We start from the raw sequence: 24751 nt of genomic DNA on the forward strand, positions 1-24751 counted from the left end.
GCAGCTTTGTGCTATCACTGTGAGAAACCTCATTTTAATCATTTCTAGTCAGTTGACTCATTGTTTGAGATGCAAAACAATAAGCACAAAACCTGCCCTGTCTTTTTTGACTCTGTGATTGAGTATACAACTGAGTTATTATAATTAAAGAAAACTAAGAATAAAACTGAAAGTGGCAGTGAAAAGATATTCATCTTAGATGAAATGCACAAAACAGTTTCCAAAACCTCCAAATGTAAAGAAAAACTACAATGTAAAAAAAAAATATCAAAAAGAAGAAGCTGCTTCTATGAAACTGGCTTATTTTGGTATCTGGCACTTTGCCAGCTGTTTTAGGCCCACTAATAAATGAGAAATCTAGAGATATTTCCCCACAGAATGTACCTAAAGATGAACTCAGATAAATGCAAAAAAAAATTTATACTCTTGCTCTAAGCCATCCCAAAATTAATGAATTTTTAATAAAATTTTGGGGCCAAAAATAGGACCAAAATTAGGACATGAAAAGCTACCTAGGTGTCAGTATATTTGATCTGGAAAACATCACTTGAAATGATTTTATAAACTGCTATAGATATGGGTGTTTCATGAATCGTCAGTCTCATTCCAGGTTTCAAGTGTAATCCATTGTGTCCACTGGCATTTCACACGGAACCTGCCCAGTTAAACACAACTAAATCGCAAGTGATTTTGCAACAGCGGCCATTTTTGTGAAACACTCTGCCTTGCATAATTACTTCAATTCCCAAAATGTACCTGTGAGAAGATAAAAAGATATTTTTAAAAAAATGGCACATAATTTTCATGTCCTTTTTACTGTGTTAGATGCCGATTTTTGTTTAAAACCAATATAAGACTAATCTAAAAATGTGTTTTATCTGAAAAATAGTTTTTTTGTCTCGGTAAAAATCTATTTTTAAAATAGACCCAAAGTGCTTCCAAACTTGCTTCATAACATTAGTCTACATCTTGTTTGAATTTTTAGCCCCTCTGTCCTGTTTTTAGGAACCAGTTTCATAGAAGAGCCTGAATAGAAATGAAGTGATATTTGTTTTCCCTGTTTTATAGACTTTTAATCAGTGATTCAGCCATATCTGATGTCATTATTTAATCCTAACTCAAAATATCTAACAAACAAGTAATAGAACAAACTAAAGACTATACAAAAACTAGTCAATCCTGTGTGGACAAAAACGTAACTGAAAAAAATCATTTGAAGAACTAAAAATTAAAACTGACAGAATTTCAAAACAATAGTAAGTCTGGTAGATGGTCAGAAACAAAGGTTCAGACTGTGTCTTAAGAATAAAAGAAAAAAGACAATTTTATCACATTTACTACAACCAACAGACAGAGAGGAAATCTCTGGTTTCTGTCTCCTTTTGTTTGAAAAGTGGAACAGACCTGGGAGAAACTTGAGGCCCTGCAACATCTCCTTCTCCTGGCTGAAATCCACCATCAGGTGACTCATGTTATCACTGGCTTTAGCCTTCAGGGAGAGGCGAAAGGCCGGAGCCATTGTCACACTGTGAACAAAAGAGAACCACAGAAACACACAAACACACAGGGTGGAAACAAGCACGGTCCATTATTTCACTGAATCCCACGGAGAGACAAACAAACAAACAAACAAACAAAAAAACAGCTGATTCTAACACTGATCACTAAGAAAAGGCTGCTAACTAGATGTGTGTCACTACTACTGAACTTATCACCCTCATCGACATTTAAGAAGCAGAGCTAGAGAGAGGAGGGATCAGCATTCATCCAGGGAGGGGCAGACACAGGATGGTACAGACTGGAGAAGACAGCGGGAAACACGAGGACAATGAACGTTTTCCATAGTGCTTATTGTCTAAGGAAGGCGTGACATGTGACTACATGTTTCAATGCATGCGTGCTACGTTATGAGATGGCTCTTTGGTTACAGGAAGCTATGACAAAAGGAAGCAATGGATGGCTGAGTACTATACCTATCCTTAATGTCTTTGGCCGCCTGGAGAGGAGAAGCAGAGAGGGAAAGGAAAAGGAGAAAAGAGATACGGAGCGAAGAGAGAACTGAGTTGTAGCCCATCATGTTTTTAATTTAACACTTAGAACAAAAAAGTGGCTGGTGGTTGTGTTAAATTAACTTTGCTGGTGAGTAAGACATCACAACAAGGGCAGATTAAATTATATTTATGGACACCAGAAATTACAAATCAACCAATTTACCCAAAAACAAAATCAGTTATGAAAGAGGGAGCGGGGGGGAACACAGTGCAGGTGCTTTATTTACAGGTGGTCATCAGGTGGGGGTGGGTTACCTGAGTGAAGCCGTCTGTCTGTGAGGAGCACAGCGTCTGATTGGCCAGCTCCAGCAGCTCCTCTGAACTCTCCAGGGCTTTGGAACAGGCGCTCAGCTGACTCTGAGAGAGACGAAACATCAGCGAAGAGTGAAACCCAGACCTTCTGATAATTCTCACACGTTCATCTTCAATATAATCACACTATTGTGCTCGGTGCAGAAACTATGGAGCAGGCTGAATCATTTGAGGGTCATGGATTGGTCCTGAGGCTGCACAGTCTTTGAGTTAGACACAGATAACATACAAACTATCAATATGGCATTTAATCATAGGAAAATAATACTTTATTTCACCTGATGCACGTGGTGAAAACACAGGAGTATTAAGATAATACCTTCACTTCAAAATTACTACATTAGATGTTGATTAATATTGAATTTTAAAGGGTTTGACAAGGAAATTAACTATTTTTGACCTTATTGGAAACTGGAAAAAAATTAAACTGAATGTGAAAGTAATAAGTAGCTAATTAATCAAAAATGTTAAAAATGTTGTAAAATGATCATTAGAATACAGAGTTGTGAAGTTACAGAATAGAATAGAATAGAATAGAATAGGCACACAAAATGATAATGAAAAATACTGACAATATACAAAACTACAAACAAATACTAAAATATATAAAAAAAGCCACCTCTATACTACAGATAGAAGAAATATATACCACATATAATCAATATATACAGTAATATAGGATATAAACGAGGTAAAATTCAAAAGAAGGGGCCACAAAGACACCAATGGACTGGACTGTAGAGATATAAACTGAATCTATTCACACCAGGGGGCCAGGGTATCTATGTGTTCATGGATCTACAGTTCAGACTAAACTGTGACAGTTCTGACCTTGTTTGGACGATTCCAAACAGAACTTTAGTGCAGCTCCTGACAAAACAAACTGTACAGAAAACAGAGATGATTTGTGGTTTTTCTACATCTGTTTTCTGTCTAAAACCAGAGCTAAATGAACAGAGCTATAATGTAAACTATCAGCTGATAAAGCACGTGAAGATTATACAACAGTGTTATTTTGACGGATTCAAAATATACAGGTATGAGATTTTGTGTGATGAAGAAATTTTGATGATGAGTGAATGATACAGTCTGTGGACACTCTGAAAAAAAGATTTTTTGGTGTAGTAATATTTATTAGGTTAACTGTCCAAATTTTTATTTTCTAATTGTAAGTATCAGTGAGAACTAGAATTATTCAAGTAAAACTAAATGTGTCATTCATATAATAAATAAACTGTGTGGGAAGAGTAAGTTGTATTATGTATTTTCACATATTATTCAAAGGTTATAGTCATGACATATGAACTTAGAAATACCAAGTAAGTTTTAATAGGCACTTTAAACTGCAGAAAAAGTATGTTAAATGTATTGTAAATGTTACTTATATATTGTCCATTAATAAAAGTTCTGTAAAAAGTAAAAAGTATTGTAGCGAGCCACACTGATCATGTAATGGGGGCAGTTTGTGCCGAGCCATGTGACTCACGTAGTTTACAGTGTCACTGAGTCATGTGACGGTGCGCTACCTTGCAAGTTGTAAATATTCGTTAAAGGCATGTTCTGCCTATAGGGGACAGTAGCTGAGTTAACTGAGTGGAAGGAATATTTCAGTTTGACACCATGACTGAACGCTCTGTGCTGCTGTCATAAAGTCTATGCTGTTTTTTAAATGTGTAGAGTAATGAAAGTAAATACCACTGCCTTTTTAAAGCATGTGGTGTAATGGGATCCAAGAAGTACGACCAATGTCCGCAGTCCTGTAACTTTGCTCTACCAAAACATCACATTATTAAAAAAATACCTTGAAAAACCATTAGCTTTAGGTGCATTAGCATTTTTCAGTTTGAAGCAGTCAGAGTCGAAGTAAAACTTACAAAGAAGGAGAAAGTAAAATTCAGTGACCATATTAATAATCATCAGTAAATGACCTGAGGTTTGCTAGTAAAATAAACGTATATCCGCAAGTAAAGTTTACTTGATGATCGCCCTTGTAGAATTTACTTACAATTCTAAGTGCAAATACTTTCCTAAGTTTTCCTCAGTAAATAACACCCCCAGTTTTTTTCAGTGTACATAGAGCTAAGTCTTTGGTGGTTTTGGTAGTTTTGGTGTGCTTGTGTACATGACTTCCCTGCTTTTGAGAGTTTGGAATATTAATACAACATAGAACCCTTTAATAAATGTCAAACTGAAAATTAAACTAACAAAAAAAATAGGTTTAGATGCAATCTTTATGAGCAATTTCCTCTTAAAGTCAACAACTCCACTTATGAAACCCAGCTCATGTTAACATAAAATTAATATTAATATATGTCTACAGATAATCTTGTATGTATTGCCTTACACTGCAGCTCTTTTAGATTAAAATGCATTTTTTTCAGTCATTTTTAAACATGCAGAGTGTTATTGCACTTTTTTATTTTTTAATTCCAGCTCCTGTCACTTATACAACGTAAATGAATGAACTTTACTCATACTTTATTCCATCTCTTCATTTGTTTTGTGTGTAATATCATCTTGCGTTTGGTTTGAGTTCATTAAAGCCAAAACCAGAGCTAATGACATTGACGTTTTTTTTTTGTTTTTTTTTTTAGATTAAAGCTGTTTAGTGAGTTACAGCTGGGAAAATACCCCTTTTTTTTTTTTTTTTTTTACAGTCAGACACTTAAAGGTCGATGGGTTTTTTTTTTCATTTAAATGCAAACAAAACTACAATGACTGATTCATTTCTCCAGAGTCACGGTGCAATAACATGTAGCAGCGAGTATGAAACCTTAACAAAACAACCCATGTCATAGAAGCCTGATACTGCTAAACAGCAGAAAACAACTTTACAGGTGTCTTTCCCTTCCCTTACCTGCAGCTCATATGTACGACTGGCTCTCTCCTGTTTGATACGCGTCACCATGTTTTCTTTCATCTCGTCCAGGACTGAGTGCAGGGAGGTGAACTCAGACTCCAGGTCGTCTTGGACTCGGTTGGAGTTTGCCTGGTATCACAGTTGAAATGCATTAAAAACACAACAAAAAACTAAAGTAAACACAATGGGTTTCCTATATTTTCGCTCAGGTATGTGTTCGTTTACCTCCAAGTTGTCCAGGTTCTGTTTGAGAGTGCAGATGAAGTTGGAGATCTCCTCATTCTTCACTGCCAGCGTGTGGGTGATTTTACGCAGAGAATCCTGATGAAAACACAAATCACTATAAGATGCCTTTCAGACTTCAAAAATGTCCAAAAAACCCTTGAGATTTTCAATGTGTTAAGTCGACTGTATTCTGTTAGAAATGCATGTTGGTCAAGCTCCCACATTTTTAATACATTTTATGCAACAAGACAAAGTACAAGCAGACCACAAAATATAAAACAAATATATCCACCCTGTAAGTAAGTGACAGGGTGGACAGTTTTGGCTAAAGTTATCGGTAACACTTTATAATAAGTACACACACTATGAAGCATTAGTTAAGCATTAACAAATACTGAATTCATTATTTATAAAGCATATTTCTGACATGAATACTCATTAGTATATTGTTTATAAGCACAGTTATAAATGTTTTACTCATCATTCAATCATGCAGTTTGTTTGATAATCCCATGTGCTGTGTCTGTCCTTTGTTAGAATCACAGACTTTTGTGAGTCTTTAGGCATTGCCAACCTTTAAATCTCTTTTTTAAATGCTTTATATGGCATAGATAGTGCACACTTTAGATGAGCTCACACCATATACTTAATTAATGAGTAGTAAGTGCTTTATAACTACCTGAAATAATGAATTCCTGTATTAATAACTGTTTATAGGACATCTATTAGAAAATAAATATGTGATTTAGTATATAATACCCACTAACATATTCACTAACCATTAGTACATGTCTGAATAGTGTATTTGTAAGCATAAATGCACATCATAACTGGTTTGTAAGTGATGCAATAATACATTTTTAAATGCTGAATCCATAATTTATAAAGTATGAAAATACAATCATTAAGCACAGTGTAGATGAGCTTATTAATGATGAGTAAAACCTTTATAAGTGTGCTTTTAAAACATATATTAATGAGCATTCATGTCAGAAATATGCTTTATAAATGATGAATTCAGTATTTGTTAATGCTTAACTAATGCTTCATGGTGTGTACTTATTATAAAGTGTTACCACGTTATCATTTAATGACCACATGTTGGAACTTGAGTTTCCAAAGTAGGTCATCTTTCAAGAGGACTGGTTAATGTTCGACAAATATATGTTGAATTTCTGAAAAGTTTTATATTAAGTGATATTTAGTGGTGACAGGGTGGACATGCTAAACTTGACCACATCTAAACACAAACACAAAATGATGAAAATGTTAAAATGTAAATGTAAACACTAAATGCTCTCGTAGACTATGTTTCCACCTCTGATGAAGACACATCAGCGATGTCATCAACCAGATTATTAAAGGGGCGATTCCCCCAAAGTGACAGGGTGGACAGCAATTTTAAGAACACATGTAGAATGTAAAATTTTATAAAAATAAAAAAATAATTTACCAAAATAATTTTTAAGAAATTGTTGAGTATAATGACAACATTTACAAAGTTTTTTTTTATTTTTTTAATTTAAACTCTTATATATCTCACTAAAGTTAGAAGGGCAGTGTGAGGAACATGCACAAATCAAGTACATTCCCTCAAAGAAAACTGTATAAAATAATAAAATCACATTTCAAGAGATTTAAAATTGTACTGATAAATGTGTAAGTGTTTGTCTATTCATAATAAAACCCCAGAATGTCATTTTTTTTCATAGGGATACTGACCCAAATATGATCCTTTTAAAGTGAAAATGTCACATGATCTTCACCTTCTTGTCTCATTAACAAAAGGATGAAGAGCTTCAACCAAACAGTAGGATAATCACATTATCTAATGCCATGTCCATGTCCAAGTGTTCAAAGAAACACTTGGATTGTTCCTGTTTTCCAATAACAACTGAACCTGAAAATTACCTGGAAAAAATGTTACATCATAATAGAGACATGTTTTACTCTTAGGAGAACATACAGGCTCATTTCAGTTAAACCAAAGCATCACTACAAGAAAGCATTCTAAAATAAATACAACTAACGGATACAAAAATATCACTGCTCCACCCTGTTATGATTAGTCCTATAATTTCCACCCTGTTTAGGCAGTTTAGTGAGTCATAGATCTTTGAGTGATCGACACTTAGAGACTGAACCTTAAAGGGATAAACCACATTTTTACAACCATGTCTCATGTGTTTTAATAAATGTTTTAGCAGCTGAACATTCTGGATACAAAGATGGAATATTAAGAGTGTGATGACCAGGATAGATACAGTTAAATACTTCAGGTTTATTTCAGTTTACACAGATGAATTCTGTAGGAAAAAGCATTTATGTCACTATTGAACTGTCGTCAATGGAAGTGGTGTTGGTTAGGAAGGTATTCGAGTAAATGATAATAGAGTGAAAGATGACTTCAAGGACATACAGATGTGGCCAAAAGTTTGGGCAGAGACACTAATTCTGTTTTCACAAACTTTGCTGTTTCACGTGTTTCTGACGTACGTTGAAGAACAGTTTTAGGCATTTTGTAAGTTCTAAAGACTTACTAGAAAACAAATCACTTTTATATAGAGTCCCTTTGTATCACTGCATGACTGTATAGTAAACAAACAGATGTGGTTTCACCTGATTGGAATGTATGACTAAAAAACACTGGATTTAAGGCCTTGAATGTAACAGAATTATAGTATATTTTGAGCCTTTTGCGGTTTGTAGTTCTTGTAAAAGGGCCAGGCCAAGTGAGTAATGGAGGGAGAAAGCACTGCAGCAATATGAATCATTCCATATCTGTTTTTTAAAATTAATTTAATAGCTCAAATTGTAAGTCTAAGTAAGTACTTTAACATGCCATTAAGGAATAATAACCAAATATTTAATAAAAACATGAATATATCATCATTCACAAAGTAACGGAGTGAGGAAAAATATAAAGCAGTTATTCAAGGTTTGGAAACAATACCAAACAGTGCTGTTCCTCAAGGAAAGTGCCCATATTTAGCATACCACACTTTTTTTTAATATATGAGAGTACATTATATCAAAAAATGAAACTTATATCATTTTTATTTTAGTTTTAAAAGACATTAACTCATGGTAACGGAGTGAGAACCCAAAAAAATAATGGAGTGAGGTGTTTGTTCAGTGTGACAGACCATAATAATAAGCAAAGATTTTATTAAGATACTGACAAATTATCAGTCTTTAGCCACATATTTTTCATTACTATATTTAATGCACATCTTTCTGCTGTTTTTTTTTTAAATAAAAAATAACATTCAAAATCATTATAGTATTTGATTATAATGAAATAGAAGATTAGACAAAGGCATATATTTTGAACATATTTATTTACACATTTTGTTTACATTCTGAATTTATGCTGTATACATTCATTTACAACCTTTACAGTTTTTATTTTACACTTTATTCTCAAATATTTTCTTATATATCCAGTTGTAATTCCGGTAAAAATTAAATAAACACAGTTTTAGAAACTAGAGATATATGTTTTTCATGATGAGTAATCAAAAATATTGTATTAGAGAAAAAATAAATTGACCCTGATCTTCACTTTAGTTTGGCCAGGCCCATAAGCTGATTACAATTCACTGAGGACAGGATCACATTAGAACACAAAATGAGTTCAACACACAGTAGTAATTTACTATTATCTCTGTTTAAGTCAGTATATGTTTAGAAAATCTCAAACTCATTTTAGTTCAGGGGCCACATACAGCCTAATATGAAATAAAGTGGGCCAGACCAGTAAAATAATATAAATAATAAGATAAGGACTTAGAAATAATATCAACTCCAAAGTTTTCTCTATGTTTTTGAGTGAAAAAAGCAAAATTCCGTAAGTAAAATGTTTACATCTACGAACCGTACTTGAACGTAACATGAACAAATATGAACAACCTGAAAATTCTTAAGAAAGATAAGTGTAATTTTAACAATATTACACCTCAGTTTATCATTTATACATGTGCATCACAACTTACAGATCACAGTGGATCTACAAAGACACAAAACATTTAGTAAGAGGCAGAATATTGTTAAAATACTACATACTTCTTGCAATTCAAGATTCTACACAGACTTCATTATCAAAGCTGAAACTATCAAAGATGTTTCCCTCGGTAAACCCCTCCTGTGACAGATGTAAACAGGGGCCGGCCTCACTTGCACATATGTTTTGGAACTGTCCTTGTGTCAAATTATACTGGACCAAGATATTTCAGACTTTATCCGAAATCTTAAAAAAACAACTTAAACCAGATCCAGTTTTTGCTTTGTTTGGTGTGAAGCCGGCTGCTGTACAACTTTCCAACAACCAAAACAATATGATATGTTTTGTGGTGTTGCTAGCGCGAAGATTAATCCTATTAAACTGGAAACAAAAAACTCCCCCTGCCCATTCAGCCTTAATGAGAGAAGTAATGAAACACTTACAATTGGAAAAAATTAAATTTTCATTAAAAGGGAAATTAAATGCATTCCACTCAACATGGCAACCTTTCATTGATTATTTTAATAATGCAAATGTGTAAGCAATTTAGGATTGGCGATATACGATGTCCTCAGTTTGGTTTTTTGATGTTCAGTGTTTGCTGTTGTTTGTGTGGTTTTTGTTTTACTGCGTGTTCTCATTTTTGTTGCATTGAACACAATGAATGTATATGAACACGTTTTTGTTACTATGTGAAAAAACTCAATAAAGAGAATTAAAAAAAAAAAAAAATTACATACTTCTCTTAAAACATTTCAGGCTGTTCATATTTTTTGTGAAAAGCCAGTCTGTAAATGTAAACATTTGTGTATTTTTACTTTTTTGACACTAAAACAAAAAGAAAAAATTAGCTTTTTTTTCACTATTTATAGGTTATTATGATAGTATTTTACTGGTCTGACCCACTTTAGATTGAACATCCTTGATTCATAATATCTTCAATGTAATTTTTACACTTCACAAATTCATCCCAGGGGCTGGACTGGACCCTTTGGTGGGCTGGTTTTGGTCCCCGGGCCACATGTTTGACACCTGTGCTTAACATATTCCCCTTATGACATATATTACATAACATATTAACCCTTTCATGCACACTGGTCACTACAGTGGACAGCTATTCTACAGCTTTTCTCTTCCATATTCATGGATTTTGTTGTTTTCGTTGTTTTGTTTTTGTTTTTTTTTCACACATATCTTTATTAAAGTTTTAAGACACTACATATCTTTTCTGACATGAATTGCTAACATTATGTAGATCTCCTTTGAGCATACAGGGTGGGGAAGCAAAATTTACAATATTTTGAGGCAGGGATTGAAAGACAGTGTATGACCAATTAGTTTATTGAAAGTCATGAGAATTTATTTGCCACAAGAAAATTGACATAATAGAAAATGTTTTTATTCTATGTGTCCTCCTTCTTTCTCAATAACTGCCTTCACACGCTTCCTGAAACTTGTGCAAGTGTTCCTCAAACATTCGGGTGACAACTTCTCCCATTCTACTTTAATAGTATCTTCCAGACTTTGTCGTAATAGTTTTGCTCATAGTCATTCTCTTCTTTCCATTATAAACAGTCTTTATGGACACTCCAACTATTTTTGAAATCTCCTTTGGTGTGACGAGTGCATTCAGCAAATCACACACTCTTTGACGTTTGCTTTCCTGATTACTCATATGGGCAAAAGTTTCTGAAAAGGTATGGATAATAGTGTTAGGTATGATTATGACATCAATATATGTTTGGTTTCAAAACAATTGACGTAGTGCCTGCTGAGAAAAAACAACTAAATGTTCATTGTAAATTTTGCTTCCCCACCCTGTAAATCCCCAGAATCACAAGCCCTCCCCATAGTTTTCACGCAATTTATCAGTAAATACATATTTCTGTGTGTCAAAAATTAAACGTGTGGTGTCCAGCTGAGTGGACATTTTTGCAACTTCATGAAAAATAGGTCGATAAGATTTTTTTTTTTTTTTTTCATTATTAATTTTTTAATGTATTTTTTAAATTCTTTAAATTATTTTTATTTATTTATTTTTTAAATTTATTTTTCAGAAGAAAATTTCCAATCGCATTGTTCTTTTCATGCCTGAAGAAGAATAAAAACACTCTGGAAAAAAATTTTGATTAAGGTTCTCATAATTCGTGCATGAAAGGGTTAATGTGTGGTTCATTTTAGAGAAATTATGAGTGTCATTGAATTAAAGGATGGACCCTTTGACAGATGAAGGCGATGGAAAGTGTTTGATCATGATGAGACGTTGTTCTCCGGACACTCATGAGGGGATCACAGAGGACTGAGGACTGAGGACTGAGCCTCGGTCACTGCACAAGCAGGGAGGATGCGCATGTATAATTTAATACTGCAGCCTCACAGCCATTGAACACCCGTCTTCAAATGACTAGTCACACGCTTACAGGATTATTTTACCAATCATGCTCGTATTGGGTCACTGACTCAGAATGAAAAGGCTCATTCATTCTGGAAGACTATGTAATGTTTGTTGATGCGAGAGAAGCTGCGCCAAGGCCCCTCGAGCGCGACAATAACACCCATACATCCAGGTTTAAGTTACCGACCAGCTGCACAGGTTCCATCTGCCGTTAAATGAAACCAACTGTGGTAAAAATAGAACAACCCGACTGTAAAACACCAGCCTGTGCCGCATCCACAAACTCTCCAGTTTGGCAGCTTCTCCCCCTCCTTCCTTTGTACGCTACGCCCTGAAACGGCTTCCCCCATCACAGACACCTGTTCCTCCGGCCCCGGCTCACCTTCTGGTCCCCCATGTCGCCGCTCCGATGCACCGGCGTCCGTAGAGCCGTAAACACCGCCTCTGGTTCCCTCCTGACTCTCGATTTTTGGCTTTATTTCCGCGGCAGAGCTGGTGCTGATGCTGCCGGAGTGCGACGCATCTTCGGACGGACACCAACCACCAACGCCTTGGGCCGGAGGACGCAGAGCGCATGCGGCAGAGGAGGATTATGGGTAGTGATGTTTCTGTAGCGGAGAGTGAGTCATAAGTGCTGCCTTCATGGACTGTCGGAGAAAAAGCACAAATGAAAACGAGTCAAATAAAATAAAAATAAAAATAAATGAAAAAATATTCAAGGATTCAAGGCTATTAATTAATTAAAATAAAGTTAGTATAAGTAATAAATAAGTATAAATGTAAATAAGTATTTAGATAAGTACAAATAACTAATGAGTGTATCAGATTTAAATAAATAAATAAATGTTCTGCATTAATTAGGGAAACAAATAACATAATTTCAGTACAAGTTAGTGTCACTGATAATTTCTGATGGTCTATTTAAACAGACAAACAAATCTGTCTGGAATGTTGGAGTGTCTGGAGTGACATATTTTCTTTTACTCAAGTACTGTACTTGAATAGTAATTCTCAGGTACCTGTAGTTTACTAAAATATTTACATTTGAAGCTGTTTCCTTCTTCCGCTCAAGAATGTATCCACTTCTAAAATGTATAATGTTGGTGAGGTCTGACTATTAAACCTTTGTTTATTTATTTATTTTGTTGGTTTTTTTTTTTTTTTTTTTTTTTTTTTGAGCATGTGAATGTGTGTAAGTGTGTGTGTAGTGTAATGTAAATAGGCTTTTATACTGTTTGTTACATTTGTTAAATTTATACTTTTGCTTATACTATGTTTATATTATCATTGTTCAAACTGTGTACAATTCTCTTAGGAAAGCCTAACCAGGGATGGGAGTTGCAAATCAGGTAAATGCTATCTACCCTTGTGTAGAACATCAGATGATGCCTACCATGGTTTATATATATTTAAAAAATGAATGAATGAATGAATGAATGAATCAAATCAATCCACTACCTCTCAGGGGCAAATATAGCACTTTTTACTCCATTACCTTTGTCTGATAGCTTTAATTATTTTAGAAGATTTCACACAACTTATACTACAATATAACACATAAACTACTAGTTTTCAACCTTTACGCTGTCTGACATCTTACACAAAGCAGTGAGAATTCAAGACCAGATGTCCACAGGATTGTTAAAGGTCAATGTGATTTTTATCACTAAATGTCTGACATTGTTTTATTTCAGCATTTGTTAAGTCATCACATATGTCACCAAAAATCAAAGGCTGAAGAAAGAAAACAGATGAGTGAATGGAACCTTGTTTTTTGTCTTCTTTCTGCTCCTATTGATCATGATAAGCCCTCACATTTATCAGGTAACCACATCTGCACCTGCTGCAGAAACAACTGAAACATGCTGCAATAAGGCTGATGCTCCAGTATTAATAATCTACTATAATCATGTCAAACATACTTCCAAACAAAACCTGCAATTTTACTTTTCAAATTAATAGTTAAGTTTTATGCAGGCCTATAATGGAGTTATTTATCTATTTATTTATTTATTTATTTAGTTTTTTTACAATTTTACATTGGTACTTGTACTTAAGTAAAGGATGTAAATACTTCTTCCACCACTGGGAAAAAGGACTAGCAGACAGGGATTAAAAAAAAAAATGTTACAATGTAATATTTTTAATAAAAAAAAAAAGAAAAAGAAAAAAATTTAAAAACATAAAGAAATATAGCTTCAATAATAATATTGCAACAACTATCAAATAAATACAAATATTTAGACCTATAGTAGAATAGAATAGAATAGAATAGAATAGAATAGAATAGAATAGAATAGAATAGAATAGAATAGAATGCTTTTACTGTCATTATACATATGTACAACAAAATTAAAAGAGACAACTCTCTTGTGGTGTGTAGCGCAAAATAGTTTAAAAGAAAAAAATGTAAATATATACAGTATACAGAATAAAAAGAAGCATGTCAAACAACCAAGAAATGGTAGACATAAATATGTTGCACTTTGACCCTGTACACATACAAATACAAATATTTGGACCTATAGTACATACTTACAGTAACTATTTACTCATTTTTTTCTGCTCCTGAATGTTCTTAGTTTGTAAAACTCTGTTAATTGAGGTTTAAAAAAATTGTCCCGTTTTACATGAACAGTATCTATACTGTATATAATGAGATTACCATATATTATATTTAGCTCAGCATTTGTGCTTCATACATCAGTGCTTGTAGCAAAGGAAGTAGCAATGCAACAAACAGCATTTGAAGATCTCTACAAAGGGTTTGCTAAAAGAGCCCTTCCTCATCTACATGACACAAATACCTCACAAACATTTTTTTAAGGTAGTGAGAGGGCAGAATTATGATATTTTTCTGAAGGTAAAAGCCATGCAGTAGCTGTATGTCTGTATGTTTTAAAAGTATCCTTTAACTAAACAGAATTAAAGTTTTATACTTTCTGATAACGTAAGATCAGACTGCATCAAGAGCGGAACAAGTCCAGTGGATCTAATACCAAATAACACTCAGCTAGTTTTGTGTAGGACTTAGTGTTTACTGACAAGCCTTAAAAGGTCAATTAAAACAGCCACAAAGAAGTGAAACACAACGTTGACTGATTCCAGTAACATCACATTTCTGCAAAAATGACTTATACAAAAAAAAAAAAAAAAATTCAACATAAGATCTGCTTAATTCCTGTTAGAGGTAAATTCCATTTTACTAAAAAAAACATTTTAACTGAAGTACATGTGTCACATTGCAGCCACTTTCTGTCTCTTTGTGCTAAGAGATTAAAGAGAATAAAAAGGTTGAGGTTGGAGACGCTATACGCCCCCTGTAAAAGATGTAAGATGCATCTTCCTGTGGTCTCTGTTTCACACAGGCTGCAGTTCTGAGTTTTCAGTGTGCTTAATTTCTTACACGCTGTTACTAATAAAGTTGGAATAAAATATCGTTACCTCTTCTTGTGAAAAGACTGTGACAATGTGATTTATTCTTGACAGATAAAGTATAACTGGGACTCATATGTAATCACTGAACCTAGTCAGATGTAATTACTGATGTGTAGAAATAGGAATAAAAAGAGGAATGTGTCTGAAAACACAAGTATTCCAACTTTATGGGCAACAGTGTGTTACATTTACTGATTTACCATGATTATATCCACAGCAAATGCACTGATTTTAAAGCCTAGAAAATCTGTAATAAATATAATGTAGCAGACGTTGTGTTCTCGCATCTTTTCTAATCATCTTAACTCTCACTAGTGAAATAATAATTTCATCATCTTTGTAGGCTTTCCTGTATTTGTTTTATACCTTGCGGTTAAAAATCGATTCAGAAAGTTCATCTACCTCATTATACTCAGTTGTGTCTTGTCACAGGAAGCCATGCACTGTTTTATATGAGACAATATGGGGGATAAGGCGAAATGTGTTTTAGCACCCTTCTACCAAAACCCACAAGGGTTTCACAACCCCCCTGTATCATCATATGCCCTCTTTAATTTGGTAGCATTCAGCAAGTCAGCATATGCAGCCGGATGTGCACATAGGGTATAGCACCAACAGGCGACTTTTGATGTCTTGAAATTAGAAACATAAGAAACAATCAGGCATTAAGGTTCAGTCAGTAAAGCCTACATATTTTCCATTGTCTTCAGGTGATGTTTTACACAGTGTCCATAACAAGACCCTCAGAGGAAGCAACTTGCTGCTTATTCTCACAGTACAGAAAAACCAAAGCCCCTCCTCCCACCCACATGCAGGTTTTTGGTGTCGCTCAGTCTGACGCGTAGATGCAACAGACACAGGATGAGTCTGAGAGGAGGACCACCTCTCATATGATACAATGGAAACGTGTCTGCGGCCGACGACTATGATGTTACTGACAGGTGAGACTTTTTCTTCACTTTTGTCTTTACTTCAAATAAAAAATGGATAAAGATTAAAAAGGAGAGTGTGATGATGAAATCTGAAGTGAAAAGTAAAGTTGTATTTAACCCATAAAAACCCAAACATCCACCGCTGACCAAAAAAATCTACTGATGTAAGTGTTTAATACCTGCTGATCCACTAATCCTATCAATACATGTAAATAATTGGTGTAAAATACAGTTTGTCATTTTTTTCATGGTCATCAGATATGACCCATTTGGACGTTCAGAGGCTCCGTAGTGAATGTGGAGATGCCGTCATCTTCTACAACATTGATTCACCAGTAAAACCCATGGAGTTGGATCAATGACAGTGGATGGAGACATGTTTTTATGTTTAGTTAATGATATGTTTTGCAGAGAATTCACTTTTTCTTCAGTTTCCATATAATAACCTTTGAATTTACTCTGAGGTTTTATGAACATCTATTTGATCAGTTAATTCAGTATAGGAAAAAATATGATTTATACCAAAAAAATTGAAAATACAGAGGATAATATTATAATGAACTGTGATAAATCACTTCAGAACGGTGAAATAAAGAGAGAAATTCACTTGGATTCATTTGGCTATGAAAGTAGCACTGGGTCTTTATGGGTTAAAGCGACTGCAGCCGCTGAACAGTTAGAAATAAGTGCAATTTCTTGTGTTTTCTTTCATCTGTCCATCTACAGTGGCTGTCATGGTCCTACCAGCTCCTGGAGAACTGATCTTATATGTAGTGCCAAGAGAAATTCATCTTACTGTTGGCTCCTGTGTGACTTTGTCCTGCTGTGCAGAGGAAAGTCACAGGTGTTGGGTGGAGTGGTTTCGTTCCTCTGAACCATCACTCAAAAATGCAGCCAGTCTCACCAAATATTGGAGAGGCCACAACTCCTCTGGGAAGTCCACAGAAACACAGCAGCAGCAGTGTCCACAGCGTGAAAAAAATGAGCAAAAGTGTACAATGAATTTGGGAGAATACACTATATTAAATGCTAAACAAAATCAGACTGGATGGTACTTTTGCCAAGTGACAGTAGATATCCCTGTTCTTAACAAGAGTGACAGTGAAGGAGCAAATATCATTTTTGGTAAGTATTACCTGGCAGTGTCTTATTAAGTTAAAAAAAAAAAAGGCAACGTCAATAATCATAAAATACACATGTATAAATCCATAAATAATGAAAATATTTTGCCTGTCTATGACATTAAGAATATGTTTCAAAGTATTATTTTATTTCTTCTGTGACAGCGAAGAGCTTAAAGAAGCATACAACGTATCCATCCCTAACCACGATAGGTGAACAAGGTGTGTGTGTGTGTGTGTGTATGCATCCTCTTTTCACATGAGAATTAATGCATTTTATAACCAAGTCACACAGTCTGAGCAGGTATTTACGACTTTAATTGTACGTCACTTTTTCTGGCTGTAGTTAGTGTTGATTCTCAAGTGAATGTGACTCTGAATTGGCAAGTATTTGACGTCCTTTGTCTGTTGGAGACAGAAACTGCTTCACCACAAAGTGTCCAGATTTAGTCTCCAAGATGTGAACATCTACACACACAGACACTGTGTTAATTTACATTTGCACTCTGACTTTAATGCTGACTGCTTGACAGCAACATTGAGTGAAAAGTAAAAGTCACTTTTTCTTCAGTTTTTTATCAGTTTTTATATAATAACCTTTGAATGTACTCTGAGTTTTCATTAACATCTACATGATCTGTGAATTAAATATAGGAAAATACATGATTTACACTGAAAAATCCAAAATACAGAGGATAATATTATAATAAACAGTGATAAATCACTTAAGAAAGGTTAAAAAGAGTTAAAAATTAATTTGGGTACTGCTACAAAAGCAGCATTCGGTCTTTATGGGTTAATTGACTTTATTCTTTTATTTCCAGCCCAAGGGGATGTGAGATGTTTCCTGCAGTAACAGTCATTCTTGTACATTTTTTTGACTTAATGTATGAATAGGATATGAAATGATCTGTCTGTCTGTCAACACGGTTATTAAATCTATGCATGAATTTAATTTTAGGACGTATTTTTTCTCTTCCAGAGCCTCCAGACTCCTTTATGCCTTTTAGCTGGTGGATATGGATCATACTGGGAGTCTCATGCCTCATTGTGGTTGTCCTTCTGATCACATGCATCTTAAAGAAAAAATGCACAACAACAGGTACCTGTCTATAATTTGTTTTTTTTTGTGCATCAATATGCACCATATAGTGATGTAGATTGTACATATATGCGGTAGCTTCTATGAGAAGAACTGTAGAACTGTACAGAACTGTAATGAAGTCTTCTAAGAAGATGACAAAATATCTGTGAAGTCAATCCAGATGCACTGAATGAGACAGATTTGATTTTGCACACATTTGTATTTAACCGGAACAGCAATGAAGTCTGTCCATCTCATGACAGGTGGGTAAGTGGTGAATTACACAGGTGGTTTACGTGGTTCAAGAAGACAACATGAGAAACTTCAGAGTTCATCTTCAGTGTGGTTAAAGCACAGATTACATTTTAAAGCACAGACTGAACAAAGCTTGTCATTCAGAGATAAAACACAGGGACCACACAGAGCCCAGTGCATAAAGGGTGACCTTTTCTGAGAAATTATCCATATTTGTACAAGTAACATAAGCAGAAACAGCGACAGAATCCACCTGCACAGCAACACCCACTCGGACTGCTTTGTGAGTCAACATGAAAACAGAACCTGCAGCTGTTGTTTGTAAATGAAAAACAATACACATTTATTAAAAGTAGGTTCATATTATGTGTGTGACTCTCTCAGACTTTGTGGGTCGTCTTAGTGCTTAATGATCAAAACCGATGACTGTTTTCAGAATCATTCAAATTTCTTTTTTGAGTTAAAATTTTAGGGCAAATTTTACATTTTGTTTAATATGACATGCAGGTGTGTAACTGCTATTATTCTTATTCTTATTCTTATTCTTATTCTTATTCTTATTCTTATTCTTATTTTTTCTATGACATGATAAACCACTTACAAAGATATAGACATAATAGTGAGACCTCTGACACAGACTAAAGGATGTGTAAGTGGACTATTTGTGGTTTTGTCACAGGAAGACAACAGCCACTTATATATCAAACGAGAGGCTGCAACAAAGTGCTTCATCTATCACAGGTCTACGGTTACATGAGACTTTCTACAGACTTCTACAGATTTTCGCATTTTTACAAATATATTCTGGCTATAGATGTTTCATTACTTCTTTCAGTTTTAGTCTTGTTACCTGTTGTGTGAAAGGTGCTTTTTTTCAATAAGTGCACACACCAATGCTGATAAAGTCATCATTTTATAGTTTGGAGGATACTTTTGATTTCATTTGATGTTTGACTCTTTAAAGTGGGTTTCAGTTGTACATTTTACATTTCATTACATTTCAATGAGCCTTTCTCTAAATTGTTTTGTATCAAAAGTTAAATGTGACTATTTTCAGCTGAAACATATTTTTTTACAACTAGAACGTTATTTGGCGTCAAATATTTTGTGTTAGTGGTGGAAGTTGATAAATGCCCAGTATTGACCCAATGTTTTTCAACCTTGGGGTTGGGAGCCCACGTGGGGTTGCCTGGAATTCAGATGGGGTCGCCTGAAATTTCTAGTAGTTGATAAAAAAATAAATAAAAAAAAGTACTAATAAAAAAATATATGGTGAGTTGAGAGAGACAATCACAATGCATAAAAGACATGACAAACTGAAGCTGAAACTGAAGCACTGTGGTACTGTTTATATTTCAAATGTTCATTGTTAATTACAAACATTTTTCAAAACGGATTTTAATTTTTTTTGTGTGTTTTTTGTCATTTTGTGTTGGGTATAGTATGGGTATAGTAAACATTTCTTTATATAGTATACAAAGGCAAAATCAAAAGTACTCAAAAATGGCCAAAATAGGCTCAGACCCTAAGGGTTGAGATGCTGCAGCTCTTTCATAATTCATAGTTTGAATTATTGTTTGTTCAGTATTAATTGTCAGCCTTGTAAATCCAAGCTGGACTGACTGTACATATTTTGACCAAGGAAAATAAAATTCTCACTTTGTGCAGTAATCTACACCTGGCTTTTCTGCCTCAGTCCATAATTATACACATTACAGGGTGGGGAAGCAAAATTTACAATATTTTGAGGCAGGGATTGAAAGACAGTGTATGACCAATTAGTTTATTGAAAGTCATGAGAATTTATTTGCCACAAGAAAACTGACATAATAGAAAATGTTTTTATTCTATGTGTCCTCCTTCTTTCTCAATAACTGCCTTCACACGCTTCCTGAAACTTGCGCAAGTGTTCCTCAAATATTCGGGTGACAACTTCTCCCGTTCTTCTTTAATAGTATCTTCCAGACTTTCTCGTAATAGTTTTGCTCATAGTCATTCTCTTCTTTACATTATAAACAGTCTTTATGGACACTCCAACTATTTTTGAAATCTCCTTTGGTGTGACGAGTGCATTCAGCAAATCACACACTCTTTGACGTTTGCTTTCCTGATTACTCATATGGGCAAAAGTTTCTGCAAAGGTATGGATAATAGTGTTAGGTATGATTATGACATCAATATGTGTTTGGTTTCAAAACAACTGACATAGTGCCTGCTGAGAAAAAACAACTAAATGTTCATTGTAAATTTTGCTTCCCCACCCTGTATATAGACTAAATGTCGTCTAAAATTAACGTTTATTTGCATTATAGTGTAGGAAACCATTACATGATCAAAAACTAATTCATTTTAACAAAAAAAAAAAAAAAAATCTCCGTTTTGAATGTCTGGGGTCGGCAGAAAGTTGGGATGTTAAAATGGGGTCACGAGCCAAAAAAGATTGGGAACCACTGACTTAACCCATAAAGACCCGAACCACATCTGTGGACCAAAAGCATCTACTGATCTAAACTGTTCAATACCTGTGATCCACTAATCTGATCAATATATGCAAATAATTGGTGTAAATGCAGTTTGTCATCTTTTCATGGTCATCAGATATGACCCGTTTGGATGTTCAGAGGCTCTGTAGTTACCGTGGAAACACAGTCACCCTCTACAACACTGATTCACCAGTAAAACCCATGGAGTTGCATCAATGATAGTGGATGGAGATACTTGTTTTTATGTTAGTTAATGATGTATTTTACTCAAAAAATCACTTTTTCTTCAGTTTTCTTGGTTTTTGATATAATAACCCTCAACTTTAACCTAAGCTTTTAGGAATATCTACATAATCAGTGAATTAAACATAGGAAAATACCTGATTTTCACTGGAAAAAACACACAAAATAAAGCAGATAATATTGCAATAAATGGTGATAAATCACTTAAGAAAGGTTAAATGAGAATGCAGTGAAAGAGGAATGCCACTGTTTTTCTTGATGCCATTAGGGTTGAATAGTTGTTACTGTGTTTTATTGTTCATTGTGTATCATGTATGTGTTTTGTATTGTTTGGACTTCTTATGGCTGCTACCCAGGCCTCCCTTACAAAAAACATTTCTGATCTCAATGGGACTCCCTAGTTAAATAAATAAAAAAAATAAATAAATAATAAATAAATAAATAAATAAACAGAGAGAAAATTTAATTTGGGAACTGCCACAAAATTAGCGCTGGGTCTTTATGGGTTAAATTTTTCAGTTGTATTGTGTTGCAGAAAATGTCAAGGCAGCATAGAAAGGGAAATATGAGGAATGTAACAGGGGCTTTCACTACGTTTGTGGTCAAGTTTAAAGTAAGTAAGTAAGTAAGATGAGTCACTTTCCGCTGTTGGTTGGCATACTTACAACAAAACCTTTTTTGTTTTTGTCCGTTTACTGAAAATCCATCTACATTGTCTGATGACCTATTTATTACAGAGGAGTAGGTTTCCTTTTGCACCATTTGTTAGATTTGACCATTATACTTTTAATGAGCCCCAGTGTAGTCTATAAATGAATACATGACTAAATGAAAGATAATCTAACACAATATAACACAATTGGAATGATTTAGTTTTACATGCTTTTATATTTGACCGGATAAATAAGGGTTTGTAGTTTGTCTTTATGTTTGTATAGACAATACAGTAATGAAGGACTATTCGTGACAGGTGGGAAAATGTTGCATTAAGGAGGTGGTTTGTGTGGTTCAAGAATGCAGCATGAGAAACTTCAGACTTCATCTTCTATGTGGTTAAAACATAGACTGAACAAAGTTTCTTACTGGTATAATGGAGCCCAGACATAACATACAAGGACCACCTTCTGTGTTTTCCAATAACCTTGATATGTTTCCTTTTGCACCATTTTTTTTTTTTTTTTTTTAAGATTTCATCATTAGATGCTGTTGCCTATAAAGGTGGAATAAAACATGCTTCCCTCTTCTCATGAAATGATTGGGACAACCTGAGTTTTTTAATAGATAAAGTGTACAAGGACTTAGAATGTAATCATTGAACCAGGTTAAAGGTGATCCTGATGTGTATAAATAGGAATAAAAAGAGGAATGCGTCTAAAAATGAAATTATCCCAAAGTTATGGGCAACAGTGCAATTTAATTCACAGGCTTTAAATGATAATCTAAGAATCTAAGAATGATTTGACATGCTATTCCAGTGCCAACATGTGAATAAAATTAACATGTGAAATAGAGGTTAGTTAATGTAATTAATGACACGAGTCCATGCAGTGTAATATTAAATGTTTTATCACTGAATTCATTTTTTCATCCATCCAGTACAGCTAATATTATGTGAGACATGTATATGCAATTGCTCAGTTATTAATCAAAATTATGTTTTACAAATTTATTTAACAGGTGTGGTGATATCTTTTTAAAGCCTTACCCAGAATCCATTGTTTCTTTCTTGACAACAAAGTTTCATTAGTGAAGGAATACGGCCCTAATAAGAAAAAAAAATAAAAAAAATAGACAATGAATTAATTCATGATGAACTCATGTGATTGAGTTTGTCTGCAGTTTGTAGTAGTAACATAATTTGCTGGTTGAATGACTTAAGTGACATTTTATTTTTGTTTTTATTTGTGATGCAGACATTGAGGATCCTATCTACGCCAACACCCACCCACCCAAGTGTCAGCCCTCCCCACGAGGCAGGATGCTCGAGGAAAACATGAAGGCAGCGTCCTCTTACCAAAACAGCCACACCCCAAATTTTGGCAGAAGAAACGACAATGACAAATTGAGATACCAGTATTAGAGAAATCACAGAGATTACAGATACCAACAGCTGTAAGGAATATTAGTGAATGAAAATGAGTATTTGTCCTTCCTTTGGTTAGTTGGTCAGTGAATGCACCATGTTCAGCCACTAGATGGCACCTGGTGAACCTCATAGACATCAGTCTCCATTCAGAAATAATGCATTGTCTTTTCTTTTTAGTACGTCATTAATTCTGCCACTGTAGAAACCTTTGTATAAATACGCAAACGCCATCATATTTCATTTGTATGTACAAATGTTAAGTATTAACTGTGTGCTTTTTGTATACTGCATTAACTAAAATAAAGGTTAAAAAATGTTTTGTAAGATCATTTGTAACATTTTGAATTTAGATCATGATAAAGTGATTAATAAATAAATAAATAAATAAATGATGAGTGATTTTATTTTATTTTATCTTATTTTTCTGGCTTAATTAAACAATAAAATGGACAAAATTCGCACAAAGCAGACTGAAAAAAAAAATACAGCACATAGAAGAGATTTAAAAGGTGAAAAAAAAATTAAATATGGTTGAATTCCAATTTTCTCTGTAAACATGAGTTATTATACTGCACCTGCATCAAACCAAAGATAATTTGTAAAATGTTGACTTTCACTCACGATTAAAAATAATTCTAATATTAAACAAATTAGTGGGTGATTTTATTTTATTTTATTTTGCTCAATTAAACGACAGGATACCAAGACAAACAAACAAACAAAAAATTAAAAAATAATAAATAAGTTAAAAAAAAAAAAAAAGGGGGGGGGGGCGATTTGTAACATTAGCTCACAAATAACAAAATACATATAAAGCCAAATAAAAAGTTAGGTAAAAGATTTGAAAATATATAAAAATGCTTTACTTTTATTTTTCTCTGTACACATTATTATACTCCAATAGCAGGTTTATACTTCTTTCGACCATGCAATATTCAGACTTGTATGCGCTTGAAGATAGATTCTGTCCATTTAAATGTTATTTTGTTTTTGTCTTAATTTGCCTTGTTTTGTTTTATTTTGTTTCTTTGCATGTTCGACATAAATAAAATAAATAAAAATAAGAAAATAGCATGAACATAAAGATAAATGGAATTCCTTTAAACGTTATATTTAACAGGTAAATAATCTATTATCTGGTAAACTGTATTTGTCTGCTATAAAGCGTAAAGTGGGATCCTTGTGTGTGATTGGCTGCAGAGGATAGTGGGAGTTTTTTGAGGAAAGGTACAATCAAAAGTCACATGATCAGGCACTGCCTAC

At 34.1% G+C, this 24751-nt stretch overlaps 2 protein-coding genes across 3 annotated transcripts in view; one reads left to right on the forward strand and one right to left on the reverse strand.

Annotated features, from left to right (window-relative positions):
• The window catches only part of fsd1 (fibronectin type III and SPRY domain containing 1), a 32682-nt gene that overhangs the window by 7835 nt on the left and 96 nt on the right, over nt 1–24751 (reverse strand). The window contains exons 2-8 of the mRNA XM_030132313.1: nt 23108–23164; nt 12229–12493; nt 5449–5544; nt 5221–5352; nt 2307–2408; nt 1974–1996; nt 1405–1526 (exon numbers count right to left, since the gene is read on the reverse strand). Of these exons, the coding sequence (XP_029988173.1) occupies nt 1405–1526; nt 1974–1996; nt 2307–2408; nt 5221–5352; nt 5449–5544; nt 12229–12243 (490 nt within the window). The 5' untranslated portion in view covers nt 12244–12493; nt 23108–23164. The remainder of the gene's footprint in view (nt 1–1404; nt 1527–1973; nt 1997–2306; nt 2409–5220; nt 5353–5448; nt 5545–12228; nt 12494–23107; nt 23165–24751) is intronic.
• Nucleotides 16144–23813, forward strand: LOC115418035 (uncharacterized). Of its 2 annotated transcripts, XM_030132332.1 has the most exons (5): nt 16144–16225; nt 16943–17341; nt 17503–17559; nt 18320–18439; nt 23316–23813. In XM_030132332.1, the coding sequence occupies exons 1-5, from the start codon at nt 16183–16185 to the stop codon at nt 23480–23482; spliced, it is 786 nt and encodes a 261-aa protein (XP_029988192.1). In that variant the 5' UTR covers nt 16144–16182; the 3' UTR covers nt 23483–23813. The 2 variants fall into 2 exon arrangements, with proteins under 2 accessions (XP_029988192.1, XP_029988193.1); XM_030132333.1 differs by lacking the exon at nt 17503–17559.

The sequence above is a fragment of the Sphaeramia orbicularis genome, chromosome 4, assembly GCF_902148855.1.
Source record: "Sphaeramia orbicularis chromosome 4, fSphaOr1.1, whole genome shotgun sequence".
NCBI lineage: Eukaryota > Metazoa > Chordata > Actinopteri > Kurtiformes > Apogonidae > Sphaeramia > Sphaeramia orbicularis.